The sequence below is a fragment of the Megascapheus bottae genome, chromosome 34 (assembly GCF_031878675.1).
Source record: "Megascapheus bottae isolate mThoBot1 chromosome 34, mThoBot2.hap1, whole genome shotgun sequence".
Taxonomy (NCBI): Eukaryota; Metazoa; Chordata; class Mammalia; order Rodentia; family Geomyidae; genus Megascapheus; species Megascapheus bottae.
In genome coordinates this window covers 3,261,896-3,285,048 of record NC_143542.1, presented here as the reverse complement: position 1 = coordinate 3,285,048, position 23,153 = coordinate 3,261,896, and the positions used below count along the sequence as shown (strand labels likewise).

The following is a 23,153-nucleotide window of genomic DNA, read 5'->3' as shown; positions in this document are numbered from 1 at the left end:
GTCCCTGAGCTCTTCAGCTCAAGGGTAGTGCTCTACCACTTTAAGCCACACACAGTACCACTTCTGGTTTTCTGGTGCTTAATTGGAGATAAAGATTTCACAGACTCTCTTGCCTGGGCTGGCTTTGAACCACGATTCTCAGATCTCAGCCTCCTGAATAGCTAGGATTATAGGTGTGAGCCACCAGCGCCCAGCCATATTCTGCAAAGGTTTTTGTCAGCTTCCTAGTATGAAACCCACAGTGTAAAATGTTACCCTTTTTGTATCTGTGGTGAGGGCCTTGCCCGGCCTTCAAGCTGTCTTCCCCAGGGCAGCACCCAGTATGTCAGGAGGCGCCTGGGGTGCTCTCAGAGAGCACTGGCTACGGACCAAGGCTTTCTTACACTTGACCTTGAGTCCCAGTAATCATTTATTCCCTCCCTTGTTGCAGCCAAAGCCCCGAGCCCTGCATCGGGCCACATGGGGTAGGAGGGAAGCTCTCTACTCTCCCCAGCCCATGCCTGCTCATGCCCCTATCTGGTGAGGACAGCAAGGTTGCCATGCTGAGGCTTCTGGAAGGACCCACTTCCCTTCCCAAGCAGACTGCTGGCCTAGGAGAGCGGGGAACAGGAGGGCACTGGAGGACGCCTCGGGCCCAGCCATTGTGCAAAGCCCTCGTGCTTCCTCCCGCTGACCTGGAGCATGGCCTAAAAGTCCACTTCCCAGAGCAGCATTGGTCTAATGTGTACACATATGCACACACTCATGCACTTGTGCACACACACACACACACACACACACGCAGACCTGCCAATTTCCCGGAGATCAAAGACTCTGCTCCTGACTGTTCTTATTTAGTTTTTGAATTTTATTTTATTTTTTGGTGTGGGGAGAGTTACTGGGGTTGTTTTTCTTTTCTTTTGTGGTGCTAAGGATTGAACCTTGTGCCTAACGTACACTAAGTCTGTGCATTCCACACCCTGAACCGAGTCTTGTTTTTATTCTTTTCTTGGCTTTTGTCCTTGATTCACTGTTGACATAGTGCCCTATGTAGCCCAGGTGGCTGCAACTCAGGGTCCTCCCTCCTCGGCCTCCCAAGTGCTGGCGTTACAGGTGTGCACCACCACAGCCAGCTAGAAGCCAGCCCTTACCTCTATGACCCCAAGCCCAGCACCCCACTCTGGAATGAGCAGTGGTGCACTGTCCCGGCTTCTGTGATGGGATCTGTCACCAGGCGCCTTTATTGTTTATTTGTTTGTTTCTTTTGGATTTATCATAGTCTGCAGAATTACTGAATTCAAAACTGCCCAGGTGGCAGGCGACCTGCTGTGATGCCACCAAAGTGCCAGAGAAAATCATGAACATGATTGACGAGATAAGGACCCCGATCTCCACCCCCGCGTCCGTGACGCCTCAGCCGTCGCCCATGATCGAGAGGAGCAGCATGGTAGGTGCCACGTCCCTCTTCCCGGCCTCACTGGGCACTGGATCCTGTGCTGGGCCAGGTGGGCTTGGAGCAGAGGCCAGGCCCACCCTTGGTAGAGACCTCGGGCCTCCGTTTCCACTTCCAAGCCCCCTCTTCCCACGGCTACACAAATGTGCTCCACACGTGTCCGTCTTCGGGCAGTGGACTGACGTGTTGTGTGCAGGCGGGACGCCGTGGTAGAGCGCCAGTGAGCAAGCAGCGCTGTCCATCGCTGTTCTCAGACACATTCAGGAAAACAAACATGCAGGGAGAACAGGAGCGAGCTGGGAGTTTGGACACCTGAGTCCATCTGGCCCGTCCACCCAAGGGCACTGAGAGGACAGGCACGACGACTCTCAAATACAGCTGCCCAGCCACGGGTCCTCTGCAGCCCAAGGCGGAGTAGTGGAGCGTCTCCCAGCCTGGCTTTGAATTACAGTCCTCAGATCTCAGCCTCCTGGGTAGTTAGGATGTCAGGCATGAGTCACCAGCCAGCTAGCTGCTTTTTCTTCTTTTTTTCTATATAGTGAAGGACACTGCTGAAATAATTCAAATGGGTGCATGGTCCTACAATGATCAGAATTTAGAAGAAACAGTGGGCATACAACACGTTTTCCCCCAGAATCTGTTACCCACTGGTGGGGTACTCTGCCACCAAACTAATTGAGGCTTCTTCCAGGTCGGGAAGGACTATGACACGCTTTCTAAATACTCACCGAAGATGCCCCCCACTCCCTCAGCCAAGGCCTATGCCAGCCCCCTGATCGATATGTTCAATAATCCAGCCACAGGGGCGCAGACTTCAGAAAGGATGAGTCACACAAAAGGTAAGAGAGTCCCTGTATGGCACCTTCATAAATTTTTTAAAAAGAAATTTGTAAAATAAATATCCAGTGTATCGTGACAGCGAGATAAACAAGCAGGTATGGTAGACTGGTCTAGCCGTAGCTTAGAATAGCTATGCTTCAAGACTCATGAGGTGGGGTGAGAGCTGAGCCAGGAACCATCTCTTGTGGAGGGAAAATAAGAGGGGTGGGGGGAGATGTGGCCTTTAAAATATTCTGAGAAGGGACGTGTTTTCATGACACATATAACGCCTACCTACTTACATAGGGTAGGTGTGCTATTGAGAGATTGTATTTAAAAATAAAAGGAGCGGGGTATGGTGGTATATACCTGTAATTCCAGCACCCAAGAGGCTAGGGCAGGAGTTCAGGCCAATCTGAGCTATGAGGTGAGACTGTCTCAAGAAACCATCCACAACAAAATAATAATTATGGGTTGGAATGCACAAAGCTTACCTCTGCACTGTGTCCTATCTTGTGTGGGTCCCCCCCACCCCAAACCCCGGTCAAGCCAACTATGAAAGTTTGCATGACAAAATCTTGGTTATTAATCTACCCACAGGCATCATAGAACTCTGGGCACTCCCTCCCTGGCAGGTGCCTTGTGCTTTCTGGAGACTTCCTTCACTGCTTCCTTTTCAACAAAGCAAGCCCCCGTTATGGTGACAAAAAATTTGTGCCGCTTTCCTGGCCAGGCCCACTCACCCGAGGCAGCCGTTCACGCTCAGGGCTCCCGGGGCCTGCCCAGTCTTTGTGGGTGTCTCATACGTGAACATGGGGCACTCAGCTGTGGGTTCAGGCAGCGGAGATTTCCACACTGGCAAGAGGGTTGGGTCGTTTGCTTCCAGATGAGTTGGCCATGCCAGTGCAGCACGGTCATCAAACCACCGAGTCTTTTCGGTAAAAGCCAACAAAGGAGTGGTGAGGAGATGGCAAAACCAGGTTGTCATGGTGAAGAATGTGCCGGGGCTCAGCGGGAGCCCCTGTTGTTGAAGGTGCAGGCTGCGGGCGCCATTCCTCTGGACAGGCTCTTCTGCCCTCGCTTTCCCCATCCATCAGGGCCACTCGTAGGCTGGTGGCTGCTGCAGAGTTGATTAGGCTGGTGGTGGCTGGCGCGAGGGCTGCTGGTGGTAGAGCAGTGGTAGAACACAGCTTTTACCAGGCTCTGATGCCCACCCTGTGGGCAAGACTGGACCTACGGGCCGAGGCCTGTCCTACAGGTCCACTCAGGGCTACGCCCTGGCCCTCAAGGCCACGCCCCCAGCACTCAAGGCCACGCCCCTGTAACAGACTCGCCTGAGGACCCCAGCTTACAGCGGTCGGTGTCCGTCGCCACTGGCCTAAACCTGATGAAGAAGCAGAAGGTGAAGACCATCTTCCCGCACACGGCCGGCACCAACAAGACCCTGCTGAGCTTCGCGCAGGGAGACATCATCACCCTGCTCGTCCCTGAGGAGAAGGACGGCTGGCTCTATGGGGAGCACGACACCACCAAAGCGTGAGTCAGGGCGCAGAGCACTTTAGCTGGGAGTCCAGTTTGCTAGTGTCTGTGCCGCTGTGTCCTATGACGTCATCCCCACAGAGCTTTGTTTTTAAAAAGGACCTTTCTCAGGAATAATCTGGGGGAGTTTGGGGTTCTTTTTCTTGTGGTACTGGGGTTTTGAACTCAGGCCTTGCTAGGTGTGCCACTTGAGCCACGCTCTCAGTCCTTTGGGCGCTGGTTATTTCCTGACAGAGGGCCGTGCTTTATGCGCAGGCCTGCGTGGACCGCATCGTCTCGGTTGTACTTCCCCAGGTAGCTGGGGTGGCATGCCCAGTCACTGGCTTGCTCCATGCTGGCCTTGCCAGGCTCTGCAGCAGATGTGTTATCAGGTTTGAGAGCTAGGCTGGGTGTGGTGGGTGCCCCTGCAATCCCAGCCACCCCACCCCAGCTGCTCCCGCTGCAGTCGGGAGGCTGGAGGGCAGTCCGGGCAAAGCAGCAAGACCCTGCCTCAAAACTAAAACAGAACAAAAGGACTCACGCGTGAGGCACTGGGCTCCGTCCCCGCCCCAGGCCAGGTGAAAGATGGTAGCTCAAAGTGGCTTCAGTGAGAGCAGGAGCCTGCCATGGGAACTAGTCCACTAGGGAAATGGGGTGATGGGAGGGGTGGGTGTGACAGATGGCCCCCTGTGCCAGGAGGCCGCTCCGAGCTGTCACCTCAGCCCTCAGCCAGACACCTTCTCTCCCGCGCCCGCAGGAGGGGGTGGTTCCCATCCTCGTACACCAAGCTGCTGGAGGACAGTGCCTCGGAGGCCGCCACCGCGCCTGCGCCCAGGTAGCCAGGGCCACCAGCCCCAGCCCCACGTGAGCCCCAGCCCCACGCAACCCAGGCAGCACCCACCCCTCAGGAGTACTGGCCATCTTGCCAGAGGCCTCCCTCTAAAATAAGAAAACAAGCTCAGCTATATCTGGGGACTTGCTCCAGGAAGAGCCATTTGGGCCTCGGATAGTTGGTATGGGGGTTCTAGTGGCTCTCCTGTGGACCCCCAAGAATAACATGTCTACAGGCACATATGCCTGCCAGCACTGCCCTGTGCCCGGCCCACCATCCAGGCCTTATCTCCAGGGCCTCCCTCACTCTCATCTTGACTGCGTCCACAGTGCTCATCCCTAGCAGAACAGCTCAGATGCCCTTGTGCCGGGCACTTAGTAGGGAGCATTCTTTTTAGGATGCTGGAGCTCTTGAGCGCTGTGAGGCAGCACTGTAATCCCGGCGCTGGGGAGGCTGAGGCTGGAGGATCCCAGGTTGGGGGCCAGCGTCACACCCAAGAGTTTTTCTTTTTTTCCGAGAGCCGGGCATCTGTGGCTCAGGCGTGGCCACAGCCCCCCGCCCCCATTTCCCAGGCTCCACGGCACAGCAGCCAGCGCTGTTTGCTCTCCTCCTGTGCTCCGAACAGCTGCCTGAGTGCAAGCTTGTAGCGTTTAGCAGATGCTGTCAAGGGTATCACCACCGCATCTGCCCTGTCTAGGGGTGTCTCGTGTTAGGGGAGTCTGCGTGGGGCGCTGGGCAGGGGACCCTTGTCTGACTTGACTCGGTGCTTTGGCTTGGAGCCCGGCCCCGGTGAGGAGCGTCAGCACGGTGGACCTGACGGAGAAGGACAGCGTGGCCATCCCGCCCCCCGACTACCAGCAGTGCCAGCCCAAGCCCGACGCTGCCAAGAGCACCTCCACCTTCAGAGCCCCCTCCGCCCCCAACAGCGCCGTGCCCGTGAGTGACCACAAGCCCCTCGCCCCACCACCCCCTCGCCCCACCACCCCCGCTCCCCACAGGGTCTTGGGTCACCCCACGCCTGAGACCCACCAGGGTGGGCACCGCCAGGGGCCAGGGCTCACGCCTAGGGGGCCACATCTCAAGGCCAGCCCTCTGCTTGGTGACAGGACTGGTGACAGGACACCTAGTCGTGCAGTCTCTCTGCACTGGAGCCCCGGGCGTGGCTTCTCTACATAGTTTAAAGCCCTTTTTATTTTCAATGTCTTCCACATTTCCCACTCCACATCTTGAAACAGGAAACATTAGAGGGAAAGAAACCTCTTTTTCTGAAGCGGAGAGAAAGCCATGAGTGTTGGGTTCTGCACGACAGGGCAAGTCCGTCCAGCTTCCCGCTGCGGATGTAAATAGATTAAAATGTGGCTTAGTGGTGGACTTGCATGCATGAAGCCCCGGGTTCCATTCCTCAGTACCACGTACACAGAAAAAGGCAAAAGTGATGCTGCCCTAGTCAAGTGGTAGCCCAAGGACAGTGCTTGAGCCCCAGGACTGGGCAGAAAAAAAAAATACTGCCACCGTGGGGGGCCAGGGGGAACTGAAGAAATATTTAAAAGAAGATGTTAATTCCTTCAGTCCTGGCTTGCCGGCACCATTTTACTACCCTAACTTGGAAACACATAGAAGTGTGCGTAGAAAGTCCTCTTGTTTCAGCTCCTCTCCCCGCGGGCAGCTCAGACACGGGTGGCTCTCCAGCCCACCTACGGCCCCTGCTGGGGCTACAGAAATGGTCTCCACACCCAGGAGCCTCCCTGCTGCTTTTCTGGGCCTCGGGAGAGTGGGGATACCACTTGTGAGTGGGGGCCACAGTGCCCGAGGCTCTGGGCGGGAGCCCGGCTCGCTCCCTCCTCTCCATTCTGAAGAGAGGCTCACATCCCCTCCCCTCCCCTCCCCTCCCCTCCCCCGGCAGTCATTGCCACCAAGAAGTCCAGGATTCTTTTCAGATGAAGCTTCAAATCTGACTTCTAGAAACATCTTTGGGAGGTGAGGCCGCAATAGCAGTAACAGGTCCCCGGGGCTCGGGCAGGAGGGGTGGCTCTGACCCCCCCGTGTTACCGTCACACTGCCTAGGTCACACTAGGTGACTGTGTGTAAACATCTTAATACCACAGGAAGAAAAGCACACAGCCAATTTTGGGGTTTGGGGGAGACAAGGCTTTGATATGTAGCCCAGGCTGGCTTAGAACTCAAAATCCTCTGGTCTCAGCTCCAGAGTGCTTGGACTGTAGGCACGCACCACCATACCTGGTCTCTAAGGAACTTTCGTGAAGGTAGCCCTGTATCCAGCCCCAGCCCTCTCCACACAGAACGCTGTCCAGGCACACAGGTGGCCTGGTGGGGACAGATAAAGCTGTATTCTCCTCTTGCTGGACCTTTGGGGCATTTATAGGACAGGGCTCTCCTGCTATCATGAGATTTGGGGTGCGGGGTTGGCCCCCATTTGGCCTGGGGCAGCTCAGGAGTTAGTTTGCTCCCTGCTCAGCTGTGGCTTCTCACCTCTCCCCATATGTGCCCGGGTGATGTCTCACTGATGGGAAAGCTGAGCGGGTTTCAGGGCCATAGGTGCCCCGTGGGGGCCCTGGTTCCTGGCCCAGGAGGGCAGCTGGTAGGTGCCAGAGAAAGCGTGTCCTTCCTGCTGCCTCTGGGAGTGGAGGGCCAGGCTTCTTCCAGGGCAGCACTCGGAGCAGCAAGTCAGCAAGCCTCGTGTGCTTCAAAATCCTAGCTGGGTGCAGTAGCTCATGCCTGTAATCCAGCCACATGGGAGGTGGGAATCAGGAGGATTGAGGTTCGAAGCTCATCCAGTAGAAAAGTCGACCAGAAACCCCCCTGCCCCCAATCTCAACCAAAAGGTGGGAACAGGGAGGAAGATCTCTGGGCTTGCCTCAGCCAGGGAGAGCCCTGAAACAGGACTACGGCTAAAAGAAGGGATTAGAGCGCCTGCCTCACCACACAGGGCCCAGAGCTGAGCCCAGCACTGCCCAGGGGAAAAAAGAACAAATGAGCCCTCAATCATCAGACGGTGATGGGGAGGACCCCCGGAGCCCCGGCTGTGCCTCGCACGGTGCCATGCTGCCCCCTGCTGGCAGGAAGTCTAATTCCACTTCCAGGCCGAGTGCTGCCTGGAAGTGTGCAGGAGAGAGGCCCGCTCAGCCTGCCACCTCCCGCTGGTTCCCCACAGCCCTGTGGGTGGCCCCAGTGCCCCTGGCACCTGCCAGGGTAGGATGCCTCCTGGACTTGGCAGCTGTGGGTATTTCTGCTTTTGCTTTGCGGACACCCTGAGAAAGCTGGGCTGGAACGGTCACGATCAAGTCCTCGTCCCCCAAACCAGGTTTTCACTGCAGCTCCCCAAAAGCAAGCGCAGCCACTCCAGAGGTGCCCCAGAGCCCCGAGCCCATGAGTCTGTCTGCTCACACACAGGACCCCGCTGCTTAGCTCTCAGCTCCAGGTGTCTACCTGTGCCACAGGTGACACGTGAGGATCCTTCCAATCCTTCACCCCTCTTTCCCCTCACCTGAGTCCAGCAGCCTCATGCTCTGCCACCTAAGTATGTCTTTACCCATGTCATTTGTTTTTGCCAGTCCTGGGGACTGAACTCAGGACTTTCTCAAGGCAAGCGCTCTACCACTTGAGCCACAGCACCACTTCTGGCCTTTTCTGGGTATGTGGTACCGAGGAATTGAACCCATGGCTTCGTGCGTGCTAGGCGAGCACTCTACCACTAGGCCACGCCCCCAGTCCCCATGGGTTTATTTAAAAGCCCTTGAATTTCAAATTCATGGTAGAGCAGGCGCTGATCCCAGCTCCTTCCCTAATCTGCCGTCTCTCCCACAGAGCGATGCAAATGGGACTGCCAAGCCGCCTTTCCTCAGGTATGTGTCACTACTTTGGAAATTACTGGGAGCAGATCCTAGAAGGGTGGGGTGCCAGCCTCCACTGGTGCTGCCCACTGCAGGGCCCAGGAGGCGTGGATGTGTACACCCGTGGGCTTCTGCTCAAAACTTTGCCTTGTTCCCTAACCAGCAAGCGGCATGAGGGGACCACTGTGGTCAGCAAGCACTGTGGACTGAGCCTAGTAGCTCACACCTGTAGTCCTGGCCACCTGGCAGGAGTTCCATTTAAGGCCAGCCTGGGACACAGGCTCATGACCCCCAGCTGTGCTGGAGGCAAGAGTAGGAAAATCATGATCTGAGGCCAGCCCAGATTTTCACTCAAAAGACCCTGTCAGTGGGAACCGGTGGCTCGCACCTGTAATCCCTGCTACTCAGGAGGCTGAGAGCTGAAGATCTAGGTTCAAAGCCAGCCCAGGCATGAAAAATCCATGCCCATAGACTCTTATCTCCAATTAACCACCAGAAAACCAGAAGTGGAGCTTAAGAGCTCAGGGACATTGCCCAGTCTCAGGGTTCAAACCCCACGACCAGCCCCCCCCAACCAAAAAAAAAGTCTTGTCTCAAAACGACAGCAAAAAGAGCTGTGAGCACGGCTTAAGCAGTAGTGCTTGTCTACAACCATGAGAGCCTGCATGCTTGAGGAGGGCAGGACGGGTGTGGGCTCCCCAGTGGGGAGCCTCGGTGGGGGCGGGGGCAGCATTCATGTAGGTTCTTCCCCCCAGCAGTGGAGAGAACCCCTTTGCTACTGTGAAACTCCGGCCGACGGTGACAAATGACCGCTCAGCACCCCTCATTCGCTGAAGCTCACCTGAGGACAGTGCGCGACGCTGGGACCGCCAGCTCCACCAGGGGGCGCCCGCTTCCCCACAGACCAATGCATTTTCTCCATATTACCTGGCTGAGTTCACACATTTCTGTCTTGAAGATAAATGAATCATAGTTTAGCCACCAGCTCAATCATTTAAAATGTCTCCTAGTACCCTATTCAAAAAACAAAAAAAACAAAAACCGAGACTATTTAGTTCCAGTTCTTACTGTTGCTTTTATTTTTTTGTCTTCATTTAACAGCCAGAATGAAAGACATACACGTGGTACGTGAGGGGCTCTGGGCTGGCGTGGGGACGCTGGGCTTCATTCGTAGAGCATCAGCTGTTAACTGACATTGGGGTGTTTAGAGGAAATACTGTGTAAGTGTGTGTCCAAGCATGCCAATCATCACTTTAAGCAATATAAATTACGAGAGATGATATTAAATGTGAAATCTTTTTTAACTTACAAATGCTCAGCTTCTGATTGGACACGAGCTGGACACCGAGCTTCCCGTGGGAGGGGCCTGCCAGTGGCAATCACCATGCTGGGCCAGTGCTCCCGGGGACTGGCCAGTTCTGGGGGTCCAGCCAGGTGGGCTCCATGAAGTGGGTTCCTGTGTGTGGTGTCCCCCTAAGCTACGTGAGTGGTCACCATGGTGATGGGGTGTTAGAGGGCAGCGTCTTGGGTCCCGAGTTTCCCCACACTGGCCTCATGTGAAGTGGGCGCAGTAGGCGGAGGCAGAGCTCGGTATTGGGGGCCCTGCTCCAGGGCTGGGGGAGCTGTCCGTGTGGACGCCCTTAGAGGGACACGCCTTGCCGTCCCCAGCCAGGAGAGGAACCGGTCAGGCTTCAAGTCGAATTCAATGGCCCCATTCTAGAAAGAGTGGAGCACAAGACACCAGAGGGGCGCAGGGTCTGGAAATGTGCACAGGCCCTGGCTGGGGCTCCCTCTGGGGACACTTACCGGCTCACATCCTGGCCCCGGGTCCCCCCCTCCCCCGTGGTCACTCACCTGCTCCCCTGGACGGAGGCCTGCAGACACCGGCTGTGGCAGAGGGTGGGCTGGCCATCACGTGACCAGCATGTCACAGCGTGCGCACACGCCCGCGCATGCGTGCCCCGTGCGGCGCCCAGGAGGCAGAGGCGGCTCAACATGGTATGAATTGCATTTATTTAAAACAGTATTTCTCACCATTCCCAAATTGAAGACTGCAAAACTAGAAGCAGAGCTTTCCGGAGTTGTCACCGATGATGGGTGGGGCGGCTCCCTTCCCTCCAGCAGGCCCACTCCTCACACCACACACCCCCCACCAGCCGTACAAAACAGTCCTGGAGCTGAATCAAAGAAAACTATTGTACACGACATTTACATTTCATTAGAAAAGAGGGCCTGTCCCTTTAAGTGAAGACCGCCCCGCAGTTGGGGCACCTCCGCTTCCTCAGGGCAAAGCAGCAGATGAAGCCCAGGGGAAACAGGACGATGGCCAGGAAGACGCCCAGGAAGGTGAAGCAGTCCTCCAGCACCCCGACTCTGCAGAGAGAAGCAGGTGGTGAGCACCCCAAGTCCCACCACACCCCACGTGGCCCCCCACAGCAAGGACCACCAAGCGCCCCAGCCACTGAGTACCCCTTGAGAATCCAAAGGGATGGGAAAGCCAGGCATGCTGCCTGGGTGAGGTGGATTTTAGTTCCAGCTGCACACACCGGGAGCACCCGGGCTAGCCAGCCCTACGCTGGACACAAGACCACTGGAGTGAAGACAGGCTGTGGATGATGCGGGCCACGCTGAGCCAGGGTGAAAAAGAAGCGTGTTTGCTTCTAGAAACCATCCTCCATCTCCAAACACAGACTTCCCCCAAGCCTACATCTGTCCTGGGGGAAGTTTGGGAATTTTTTTTCCCTAGAGAGCAATTAAAAAAAATGGCCAGGAGTTTGGCCCAGTGGTAAAGTGCTTGCCTAGCATGCACAAAGACCCGGGTTCAATTCCTTGGTACCACAAACACAGAAACACGGAAGTGATACATGGCTCTCTAGCCTTGAGAAAGCCCAAGGACAGTGCCCAGGCCTTGAGTTCAAGCCCCAGGACTGGCCAAAAAAAAAGTGGGTGAAGAAGTGATCGGGGTTCAGCCACAGGTTGGCTTACAGGTCTGCACTGCCACACCCAACAAGTTTCCAAGGCCCAAAGCAGTAAGCAGGAGTCCAGCGCTCACTCCTTAGGCTACTTCTCGAAAATTCCAGGTAAGACCCACAAGAGCACTGGTGCCACAGGTCTCAGGCCCAAGCTTGGGCGAGGCCAGGACCCTAGACAGCCAAGAAGCCAAGGCTGAGGAGAATGCCAGGCCACCGAGTGACAGCTGAGTTAGGCAGCAGGGACAGGGGCCCTGGAAGCCCTCACCTTAAAAGTCCTGGACAAGGGAAAAAACCCAAGGACAGTGCGCGGCCCTGAGTTCAAGCTCCAGAACTGACAAAAGAAAGGAGGGAGGGCTGGGGGTTTGGCCTAGTGATAGAGTGCTTGCCTAGCATGCACAGAGCAGGCAGGGTTCAATTCCTCAGTACCACATACCAAAGAAGAAGCTGGAAATGATGGAGCTCTAGCCTTGAAAGAGCCAAGGACAGCGTTTAGGCCCCGAGTTCAAGCCCCAGGACTGGCAATAACATCAACAAAAAAGTCCTGGACAAAAGTATTTGTGTCTGGGGAGCTGGGGGCTCCTCAAACACAGTGCTAGGGTGCGGGCAGCTTCATGCTACAGGGCCAGGGTGACAGGTGGCTGGCTATCTGCAGTCCACTCTTGAGAGCTCGTAGAACAGGGCGCACCTCCCCACTCCCCCACAGCTGGGACAGGCTCCGGGCCACAGGCCTGCTCCCAGGCAGTGAGCCTGGGGACCCTGCAAGAGTCAGGCCACTGGGTCCTGGGCTCCCATGGCCAACACAGAGCCACGAGGCCAGCCCAGATGGCAGGACACCTCCACCCGTACATCTGAGGCCACTGGGCCAAGGCTGCCTTCAGGCATGGGGGTGGGGGCAGACAGAGGCACTGTACCCCGGTTCCTGCTGCAGAAATTCCCAGAAACACTGCATGTTCTAGTTACGCACTGTCTGTCCAGAGGAGCCAGCTGAGAACGTTCCAGAGAGAAGCCTTCCCTCAGAAGGGACCTGGCACGCCCAGCCCAGCACCCTGCCAGCCTATGCCACCTCCTACCTCTGGGGTTGTTCCCTGAGAGGCCCAGGCAGCGAGAGGCTGTGCCAGCCAGGCCAGCAGGGCTCCATGCCCAGGAAGGCTGCAGACGCCCCACTCTGCCATTCAGCACTCATCCTCCACCCAGCTCACCACCACCTCCGAGACTCTTTCTGGTTCATCTCAAGGCCAATCCCTCATTCCCTCTCAGACCCTGGGAACTGCAATTAGAACTTCAGGAGTGAATCAGGAGTGGTACATGCCTGGAACCCCAGTACTGAAGGCTGAGGCAGAAAGATCACATGTCCCAGCCACGCTGGGCTACAGAAAAGCCTCCCCTCCAAAAAAAAAGCAGGGAGTGGTGGCTCATGACTGGAATCCTAGCTACTCAGGAGACTGAAATCTGAGGATCAAGGTTCAAAGCCAGCCCAGACACAAAAGGACAGACACAGCGCCCAGACCGAGTTCAAGCCCCATGACCCACAATAAATAAATAAAAATGTTAAGAAAAAGCAGCACAGAGCCATGACTGCCCCTCAGCCAGCGGGCCATGGCCCAACTCCTGCCCTTGTCTCCAAACCTGTGAGATTCCTGGTTCAACCCTCGCTTCCTCCCACCGGAGCTGAGCTGGGCGGCTGGCTCATGTGTGCCAGACTGTCCAGGGAGCGCATGCCAGGCCTTCACCCACGTAGAATCACATGCTCCTCAGCGAGGGTGAGCCCGCTGCGTCTGTGGGAGGGGGTGGGGCCCCCCCTTAAGGCACCCCTCAAGGCCCAGATCTGCCAGCCACAGGAGCTGTAACCTGCCAGTGCCCACAGGACAAGTTGCCTGTCCATGTGCGGCCCTAGCTTCGTGGGCCCAGGGGTGAGGGGGGGACCTGCAGCCATCTTTGCCTTTGGAAGGCTCCAAAGGCACCCCAAAATCCCTCACAATTCTCAATACCAAAGCTCTGCACAGAGCACTTCCCTGGGCAAGGCTGTGTCCAGTGTCACCACCAGCTCCCTCCAACTATGGTCTGTCGTGCGGGGGAGTGGGCATCTTTTATCTGAGAAACCCACTCTAGCCTCCAGATCACCATGGAGTCAGGAAAACGCTCCCTGCTGCTGCCACCGCAGGGGAACTCTGCCCCAAAGCTAGCTTGTCCCCAAGCCTCTCCTCTCCCCAACCCCCACAAGCCCAAGTCAGCCAGGACCGGCTCAGGCTCTCCAGCAGGGGACAATTGGGGAACTGACTAATTCCGAACCTGGCAGAGCAAAAGGCCCCCGGTCCTGCTGACGGGGTCATGGGACAACAGTGGGCAGAGGCGGCAGGGCCAGGCAGCTCTGACAGCAAGGCTGGAATGGCCACTGTTCCAGACCCCAAAGCCCACCTGAAAGGCCCCCAGAGGGTGCAAGGAGTCCAGAAGGGCCACAGTGGGGGAGAGGACCCCAGGGGAGGCCAGAATCAAGAGCAGCGCCCCCCCCACTGGAAGCCCCAAGGGCTCCGGGAGGTCCTCAAGGCCCCTCAAGTTCCCAGGGCTCCCAAGGGTACCAGCAGCCTCGCCTGACCATCCAGGCCTCTGCCAGGACGGCCGTGATTTCCTCCTGCCTCTCAGTCACCCTCCAACACTAGGTATCCACTCACACACCCAGCAGGCCTCAGGTGGGGGAGCAGGGCAGGTACTGTGTACCCCAGGGCATCCGGCCCAGCCTCACAGCCTGCAGCGGGCAGCCAGGACGCGTGCTGCCACCTCACCTTGCACCTAAGCCACAGCCACAGCCACAGCCCCACAGGCAGGGGGAGTGAAGGAGGGCGGGAGCCCACCCCTGGGTGAGAGCCTGTGCCAGGCTGACAGCTAAGGGCTAAAAAGGGAAGAGAGTCAGGCAGCTCAACAGGCTCAGTCGGGCTGGCCAAGTGACAAGTGACACCGTGCCAAGCCTCGCCCCCAGGGAATCACAGACGTGTGACTTGGGCAAATTCCTGCCAAGCCACCGGGGAGGGAAGGGACAGAGCCTGGCAGGCTCCATCTGGAAAGGGAGGAAGCATGGTCACATGAGAAGTGTCTGGTCTCCCAGCCTAACTGCCAGACTGGGGGGGGGGGGGGGAGTCCCACCTCAGGGGACAAAGCTCCATGCTCAGCCCCTGTGGCCACAAGAGTGGTCCCAAAAGCACCCCCTCCTGGGGCACCCAGCGGGGCTGCCAGGTGACAGCAGAGAAGAGACCTGTCACCAGACCCAGCAGGGCCGCCAGGTGTGGCCGGCCACAGGGCAGAGGGCCTTTCCTGCCTGCATTCACAGAGCTGGCTCCTAGTTTCAGGCCTGGGCCCCCCCTACAGGCCTGGGCCCCCCCTACTTGTCCTCAGAGAATGCAGCATCCTTGGTGCTAGTCACACTGCCCAGGGGCAGAGGAAGCCCCCACCCCTTTCCAAAGGGTCAAGACCTTCTCAGAGGGCAAAAGGAGACCGGGGGCGGGGCCTAGCCTTCCAAACTCCTAACTGGAGAGCCTCAAGCCTCAGAAATGACATACCAAGCCCCAGGGAAAGGGGGTGGTCAGGAAAAGTGTCCCCACAGCAGAAGGACGCGCCTCAGCCCAGGATTTCGCCACATCCTCATCATGCGCAGGTCACAGGCGCCCTGAGGCTGGGCTCGCCTCCTCCCAGCTCAGAGGGTAGAGTCCTATGAACCATCTCTCCAGACACCCATCCCCCTAAGAGGGAGACAGAACCAGCAGCACCAGGCAGGGCTGGATCTGAACCCACAACCCAGTGCTTCCAGCCGGAGGGTGCTGGAGCAGGGCATGGACAGATGTGAAGGCCCACGTGCTCCGACCGCCACCCCGCAGCCCAACCCCACCCCTTAAACTTGGAAAATGCCTGAAGCACAGATCCCCTAAACAGGGGTGGGGACAGGGCACTTGCACATCACAAGGTTCAAAGCCACACCCAGGAATTACCTACTCCCATCTCCGTGTCACTTTCTAGAAGGATCCCAATGGCTCTGTGCACTGGGGACCCCCACTTGTTTCCCGGGCTCATCCTAGGACAGCTCTTAGACCTCCTTGAAAGAACCCATTCTACAATAAACTCCGACTGAGTGCCTCAAACCCAAACAGAACAGGGGGCGCGGGGGGAGGAATGGGAAGGAGAAGGGAGGGAGAGGGAATCTCACCGGCACACACGGGGGCTGGAAACCTCCTCACACTGTGAAATCACTCACTTCCCTTGCAGACACGAGCTGTGAGATGAAGTCCAAGTCCAAAGCAGGGCGGCCACTCCGGCTTCCTCCCTGACACGGGCCAGGCCCCCCCAAGCTCCTCCGCCCCAAGGGCAACCAGGGCCCAGGTCTGACTTGACTCTGAATCCTCAAGACCTGCCCCCCCCCCACCACCATCAGGGAAACAAAGAGTCTGGCTGCACCTCCAGCCCTTACCAAAGTTTCTGTCGCCACCCATTTGGGAATGTGGGTGCGTCAAAACGCACCCCTGGCCCGGAACAAAGAAGCACGGGGTTGGCTCCTGGGCCAGCTCCTGGCCGGGAGTCGTCGTCACGGCCTGCTCCGCCTTGGCAGGCCCCTGCAGCCGCCGCCGCACACCGGGCAGGCTCCCGGGATCCCCCCCCCCAGCTCCTCCCAGCCCTGGCACCCCGAATCCACGCACCCCAACCCTTTCAAAGATCCACTTGCATTTAAAAAAAAAACAAACTTGCAGAAAAGACCCCCAACACCCCCACCAACCACCACCACCACCCCGCGATCCGTGCGGTCCCTGGAGCCAGGGGGCAGAAACGCTCGTTTCCATTGTTCTCCCCACTCGGGGTGCCAGGACCCCCTCCCTCCCCCCCCCGCCCACGCCGGGATCCCCCGCTCCCCGGCCGGGACTCACCTGCAGACCGGGCAGCCTCCGACCACCACGATGGAGTTGGCGGGGTAGCGGGTGACCGCGCGGCTGTGGATGTTGTAGACCCGGGGGTGGCTGGTGGGGATCCCTGCGGGCGGGGCGCTCAGGTTACGACTCCCGCCGCCCCGCGCCCGCCCCCGGAGCCCCCGCCCGGCCGGCCCCGGCCCACCTGTGACGAGGTAGGGGTAGGGCGGCGGCGGCGGCGGCGGCGGCGGCGGCGGGGGCGCGGTGGGGATGGCGCCGTAGCCGTGCGGGCCGCACGCGAAGTCGCCCTGGCCGGTCTCCAGGTTGTAGGCGGGCGGCCGCTCCTGCAGCAGGGGCTTGTGGTCCATGGCGGCCCCGCCCGCCCGCCCGCCCGCCCGCGCTCGCTTCGGCCCGGCTCGGCTCCTCGGCCCGGCGGGGACAGCGGCGGGGACGGCGGCGGCGGCGGCGGCGGCCCCGCTGCTCGGCCCTGGAAGGCGCGCGCCGGGCGGGGCGGAGGCGCCGCGGGTTCCCCGCCCTCCCGCGGGTCGCGGCACCCGCGTCACGTGGGCGGCGGCGCGGGGCGGAGCTTCGATGGGGCGGAGCCTCGCTGGGGGCGGGGCCAGATAGGGACGGGGCCGACGTCTTAAAGGAGCCGCGGCTCCTCCGGGCTCTGCCCGGTCCTCGTGTCTCGCTGCCCGCAGAGCCCGGGCAGCACCTGTCCAAGTCCCCGCCGCGCTACCAGCGGTGGCCGCCGAGGGCCAATCGCCGCCCTAAACCCTCCGCACCCGCCTCCCTCGCCGCGGTCCCCGCCGCCGGGCCTGGCGCGCCCCGCCTCCACCTCCTTTGCCAATGCCTGCCCACAGTGCCTGGCCACCGACATTGACCGGACGGGGCGTCCCTGGGTCTCCCCGAGGTGACTGGGGTCCTGCTAGAGCTGGCTTCCGTGCCCCCTCCCCCGTTGGGGCTGGAAGCCCCTTGCCCTGGTCCCTGGAGACAACTTGTCATTATTCTCCAGCCAAGCCTGGGCCCTGGCACCACCTCTCCCCGCTACTGGTGGATCTGACCTTCCCCCTCCTGTGTGTGGCTGGGACCCCCTCTCCTCAACCCAGCTTCAGTTTCCTCTTTGCTGGAGGTTCTGCCCACCCACCCTTGAGCATCCTCCCTGCCTCCCTGGGAACCACGCCCTGCCTGGGGGGGGCTGAGGTCCTGATGGAAGGGGGGGAGGGGTTGGGGATGGAGATGCTGGGGTACCAGGAGGTGGAAGTCAGGCAGCCAGAGTTGGGAGTGGGTTGCCAGAGCTGAGGATGGTGGAGCTCAGACACCACTGGGTCCCCTTGAATAATGAGGGGGTCCACGGTTCACTTCTAAGCAGATGTTTCCAATACCTGACCCTCTGTTTTGTGATTTTTTTTTTTCCGCTGGTGGTGCTGAGTTGGTGCTCAGGGAAGTTTACCTCGTGCTTGCTAGGCAGCCAGCCAGCCACCTCTCCTCCCCCATCCTTTTTGGTTTAGTTATGTTTCAACCAGGATCTCATGTTTTTGCCTGGGATTGCCTTAGAACCACATTCCTCCTATCTATGCCTCCAGTCTCTGGGATTACAGGCGCACCCCCCTGCACACCGGCTGGGTTCTGCCCTTACATATGAGGCATAAACACTGAGTATTGTCATTTCCATAAGAACAAGTAAATACAATTCTGATGTTGAATGCTATATGTAAACATTTTGGGGCAGGCGAGGGCCCACGGAGGATCTGGTTAGAGAGGGGATGACCTGGCCCCTGCTGAGGAGTCATTGTGCCCCCCCCAAAACCTGGACAATCCCCATGACTCTGCACAGCCTCTACTAGTGGAAGCAGAGACAGAGAGCTCATGCATGCCCTCACTGTCACATATGTCCTTCTTGGCACACAGGAAGTGGGTATCTCACAAGGCTGCATTACCACCAAGGAAAGGGAAGCAAATGAAATTTCAAAATCCAAGGCTGTGGAGCCCTCTACCAGTGCCTTGAGCAAGGAAGGAGTTGGTCAAATATTTGCTGGATATTTGCTACATGTTTATCTTAGATAAATACTTTGGAAGTTCTGTGGTAGGCCTGGAGAGGGAAGTCATAATTTTACTAGGCAAACGAGTTGTAAATATTTTATAAAGTAAGCACCTGAGTTTCTACAAGACACACAAAATGTCTCTGATGGAGTCAATTTTACACAAGTCCTATATACAAATATTTATACCCGGATTCCTTCCTCATTTGCTAAGGGGGTAGATCTAATTTAAAAACAAAGAAAGAAAAAAAAATATTGTCCATACAATGGACATTTTCAAGCAATTCTGGTTTGTCTTTGAGACATTGTCTCATATATTGCCCAGACTGGCCTCAAACTCCTGATCCTCCTGCCTCAGTCTCCTGGGTGCTGCTGGGATTACAGGCGTGGACCACAATACCACAGTGCCTGGTTCTGAAGCAACTCTAATGTGAGAACAAACAGTAAGTTGCGTTTTTTTTGGGGGGGGGCTCACACCTATAATCCTAGCTACTCAGGAGGCTGAGATCTGAGGATCCAGGCTCAAACCTAGCTGAGGAAGGAAACTCCAAGAGACTCTTATTTCCAATTAACCACCAAAAAGCTGAAAGTGGAGCTGTGGCTCAAGTGGTAGAACACCAGCTTTGAGTGAAAAAGCTCAGGAATACTGCCCAGGTCCCGAATTCAAGCCCCCAGGACCAGCACATACAAAAATATATATTGTTCATGAAGCTGTATTTGCAATCCCTAAAAAGCTGCTGTGTTGTGGATGTATCCACACAATTAGACAAAACATGGAGGACAACAAGTTGAATACCTTTCCAGTAATACAGCAGGGGGTCTCTCCGAGGCTTGGCATTTTATTGTTTGTTTAACTTGGTAGTGCTGAAGATGGACCCAAGGCCTAATGTATGCAGTGTGTCCACCACTGAGCCATATTCCCAGCCCTCCAGAACTTCTTTGGTGTTTGGACTCAGATATTGAAGTTTACTATGAGGGGCTCTACTGTTGAACCAGGCCTCCAGTCCTGTTTTGCCACTCATTTTGCTTCCAGCGTAGGTGTGTGTCTGGACAAAGATCTACCTAGTTTCAGTTTTCCATCATGGCTGGAATGACAGGCATGTGCCACTACACCTAGCTATGGATGAGACGGGGGTGTGTGGGGGGGGGGAGGGAATCTCAAAACCTTTTTTGCCTGGGCTGGTCTCCAACTGTGATCCTCTTATTTTCAGCGTCTCAGGTAGCTAGGGTTATAGATATGAACTACTGATGCCTGGTTTTCCAAAACTTCTTTTTTTTTAATTTTATTATCTTTTTTGCCAGTCCTGGGGCTTGAACTCAGGGCCTGAGCACTATCATTGGGCTTTTTCTTCAAAGCTAGCACTCTGCCACTTGAGCCACAGCACTATTTCTGGCTTTTTTTATGTATGTGGTACCAAGGAATTGAACCCAGGTCTTTGTGCATGCTAAGCAAGCACTCTACCACTAGGCCAAACTCGCGCCGGGAGATCTTGACTAGAGAATCCAAGAACACTTCAATCAAATCTGCAGTTGGGGCTGGGCACAAGTGGCAGAGCTTCTGCCCTGTAATCTAAAGTCTGAGTTCAAACACAATACTGGGAGGAGGGCAGCAGGAGGGGACCAAAAAAACTTCATCCAAATTTTGGATGTTGGAGGTGACACAGGGAATGATGGGTTGTCGTGGGAAGAACAATTCGTTCTCATCCAGAATGTTCCAGAACTCTCAGTACAATTTGAGCAAGTCCCATTACCTTGGCCAGCCAGACTCCCTTCAGCTGTTAAGAGTAATAACCACTAACCAGGCACAGTGGCTCACGCCTGTCATCCTAGCTACTCAGGAGCTGAGGTCTGAGGATCGCCATTCAAAGCCAGCCAGGCCATGAAAGTCCAAGAGGCTCTTATCTCCAGTTAACCTCAAGAAAATTGGAAGTGGTGCTGTGGCTCAAGTGGAAGAGCCCTAGCCTTGCGCTGAAGACCTCAGGGACTGCACCCAGACCCAGAGTTCAAGCTCCATGACCGACCAAAAAGAAAAAAAAAACAAATTAAAAAAAAAACTAAAGTTAAAGGTCTGGGATGTGACCAAAGTGACAGAACATCTGCCTAGCATCTGGGAGGCCCTGAGTTCAAATCCTAAGCTCCTGCTCTTGAAGCACTTGGCGTGTTGTGCTTGTGGGATGTCACTGGGGTCAGTGACACCCCACAGCTTTCACCCTCCTTCAGAGGACAGCAGGAGTTAGCTGGGTGGCATGCCCCAGGCATCCTAGCACCAAAGAGGCCGGAGCAGGACGGTGATGCGTTCAAGGTTGGCTTTGGCAGTACAGGGAGACCTCGTCTAGGATTTTAGTTCCTTTTTTCCCTTCAGCAGTTTTCTTTTTCTTTTTCTTTTCTTTTTTTTTTTTTTTTGCCAGTCCTGGGCTTGAGCTCAGGGCCTGAGCACTGTCCTTGGATTTTCTCAAGGCTAGAGCTCCACCACTTGAGCCTCAGCACCACTTCCGGCTTTTTTCTAGGTATGTGGTACTGAGGAATCGAACCTGGGTCTTCATGCATGCTAGGCAAGCACTTTACCCACTAGGCCAAACTCCCGGCCCCCAGCAATTTTCTTTCTGTTGTCAGAAACATCCAGATCTGGGGGCCTGGGGCCTGTGACACGAAGGCACATGGGTGACAGACATGCAGAGTCCTTGCAAGACAGGGAGAAGAAGCCATGAGGGCCTTGTTTCCTCTGCTTTACCTTCCTGGCCTCCCCTCCCTGGGCCTCTCCTGCTCTGCCTCTGAGGCTTTGCCCCAGGCCCTCCTACCTGCTTCTTGCACTGTGGAGGACATGGCTGGCCCCCGTGACAGAGCTTCGCAGGGGCGGCGGGGACAAGCCTGAGGTCCAGCTGGGAAAAACCTCCTTATGCTCCAGCAGGGGACAAGCGGTGACCAACATGTAGGAGCCACCCAGGAGGCCTGGCAGGAAGAGGCATCCCTTGGAGGGCGGGCATGGGGAGTCTGGGGAGGAGCTGGGCAGGGCCCGGCCCCCGAAGGAGATAGAACACAGTCTCACAATTCTAGGCTGTACCAAGATTCTCAGGTTCTGAGCCTGGAGCCTGGCTACCAGGAAGCAGCTAATGGTGACACCAGATCTCAGTGCTCAGAGCTCAAGGGTTCACCAAGCGGATCCTGCACACAAACCATGACTTACAGCCGGGAGTGGTGGTGCAGCCTTGTAATCCCAGTCCAGACTCTGAGGCCGACCTGAACTACATCGCAAGACCTGGCCTCACGACGAGTCCAAACTGACAAAATGGTTGACGGAGAGCCTGGGAAACTACCTTGCACAGATGTCTCCAGCACCCAAACCCAAGCCCAGTGTCCCTGTACACCGAAAGTTCCTACAGGGACAGGGTAGTTTGGTTTTGTGGACTCTTTTCCTTGGTTTTCTTTAAGGTCCTCTCCACATCTCCAGCATAGCGGACATGTCAGGCATAAGCCACTGGCGCCTGGCTTTGATGTCCTTTTAATTTCTTCGTGCTGGTCCTGGGGCTTTAACACAGGGCCGGAGCCCTGCCCCTGAGCTTGTGTGCTTGAGTCCACTTCTGCCTGACATTGTGAGGCCTAAATTAATTTTGAAGTTTGATGAATTTCAGTCAAAAGTTATTTCTAAGCAGTGTCCATTTTGTAAAGTTCTGAGAAATCCCCTGTTTCTCCATCAGTTGTTTACTCAGACAGGTAGCAAGGACATTCAAAGGTCATCTCTAGGACTGCAGCTGGGTTCCATAGCAAGGCCATCTTGACCTCAATTTCTGTGGAAAACTGTAACATCACAGCCGATAAGAAATGAAGGAGTGGGGCCGGGAGTTTGGCCTAGTGGTTAAAGTGCTTGTGTAGCATGCATGAAGACCTGGGTTCGATTCCTCGGTACCACATACATAGAAAAAAGCCGGAAGTGGTGCTGAGGCCCAAGTGGTAGAGCTCTAGCCTTGAGAAAGTCCAAGGACAGTGCTCAGGCCCTGAGCTCAAGCCCAGGACTGGCAAAAAAAAAAAAGAAATGAAGGAGGGTTCCAATGTAAAAGTTACCCAAAACAAGAGGCTAAGGTGGTCAGAATGAAAACTAAAAAAGAAACTTGTTTACTCTGTACTATAAAAGCTGTGCTCATTCTGCACGCGGGGCCTCCAGGCGTCACTGGTTTCTAAGGTTGCTAATGAACGGCTCTTTGTTGCTTGCATTGGTTGTGGACTCTGGTGGTCTTTCGGGGGGATTGGAAACTTTGGATACAACAACACTTTCCCTGAAACCATTTCATTCTGTGTGTGTGTGTGTGTGTGTGCGCGCGTGCCCATTATTGCTGTTTGAACTCAGGGCCTCGTGCTTGTGAGGTAAGTGTTCTAACAACCACACTTACAGCCTTTTTGTTGCTTGTTTAAAAACGTGTTCCCTTGTTATTACGGAGGTGATGCGTAGAGGGGCGGCACAGTTACCTAAGTCAGGGAAGGAGTGCATTTCTTTTTGGACAGTTTTAGCCCTTCTCTTGCTCTCTCCCAGTTTTGCTTTTATTTTTCTGGCAGGGCGTTAGCCTTCTGCACAGGTCAATGTCGGAGAGAGCACGATTCTCCTCCCACTGATGCCTCGTTCGTAGCTGGGACCCTAGGAGACCTGGTGGAGTCTCACCGTGTCTCCTTGTGTAGCCCACAATGGCGTGGAACTCACAACCCACCTTCTCTGCCTCCTGAGGGCTGGGATTACAGGCAAGTATCACCCTTCTGAGGAGCCCAGCCAGGTGGCCTGATCATGTCAGCAAAGTCTCTCCACCTTCCACGCATC

General features: G+C 56.3%; 2 protein-coding genes across 4 annotated transcripts in view; one reads left to right on the top strand and one right to left on the bottom strand.

The window, feature by feature from the left end:
• Baiap2l1 (BAR/IMD domain containing adaptor protein 2 like 1) overlaps positions 1-9,311 on the top strand; it is a 53,027-nt gene extending 43,716 nt beyond the window's left edge. For 2 of the 3 annotated variants that reach the window (XM_090324340.1, XM_090324343.1), the window contains 7 exons: positions 1,259-1,426; positions 2,124-2,271; positions 3,580-3,787; positions 4,527-4,604; positions 5,381-5,537; positions 8,427-8,464; positions 9,208-9,311. In XM_090324340.1, coding sequence (XP_090180466.1) covers positions 1,259-1,426; positions 2,124-2,271; positions 3,580-3,787; positions 4,527-4,604; positions 5,381-5,537; positions 8,427-8,464; positions 9,208-9,286 — 876 coding nt within the window. In that variant the 3' untranslated portion in view covers positions 9,287-9,311. The remainder of the gene's footprint in view (positions 1-1,258; positions 1,427-2,123; positions 2,272-3,579; positions 3,788-4,526; positions 4,605-5,380; positions 5,538-8,426; positions 8,465-9,207) is intronic. The other variant, XM_090324341.1, reaches the window with a different exon arrangement.
• Positions 9,312-10,448: 1,137 nt separating this feature from the next.
• Positions 10,449-16,822, bottom strand: Bri3 (brain protein I3). Its single transcript, XM_090324339.1, has 3 exons — positions 16,513-16,822; positions 16,329-16,431; positions 10,449-10,825 (listed from the first exon to the last, which is right to left on the bottom strand). Exons 1-3 carry the CDS (start codon positions 16,673-16,675, stop codon positions 10,693-10,695), a joined length of 399 nt encoding a protein of 132 aa, XP_090180465.1. The 5' UTR covers positions 16,676-16,822; the 3' UTR covers positions 10,449-10,692.
• Between the last annotated feature and the right edge of the window lie 6,331 nt (positions 16,823-23,153).

Bases quoted from the DNA above. Each gene is read 5' to 3' on its own strand.
- Bri3 (XM_090324339.1), bottom strand. From the start codon at position 16,675: ATGGACCACAAGCCCCTGCTGCAGGAGCGGCCGCCCGCCTACAACCTG. The intron at 16,432-16,512 runs GTGGGCCGGGGC...CCCCGCCCGCAG, and splicing joins CTACCCCTACCTCGTCACAG to GGATCCCCACCAGCCACCCC. The intron at 10,826-16,328 runs GTGAGTCCCGGC...TTCTCTCTGCAG, and splicing joins GGAGGCTGCCCGGTCTGCAG to AGTCGGGGTGCTGGAGGACT.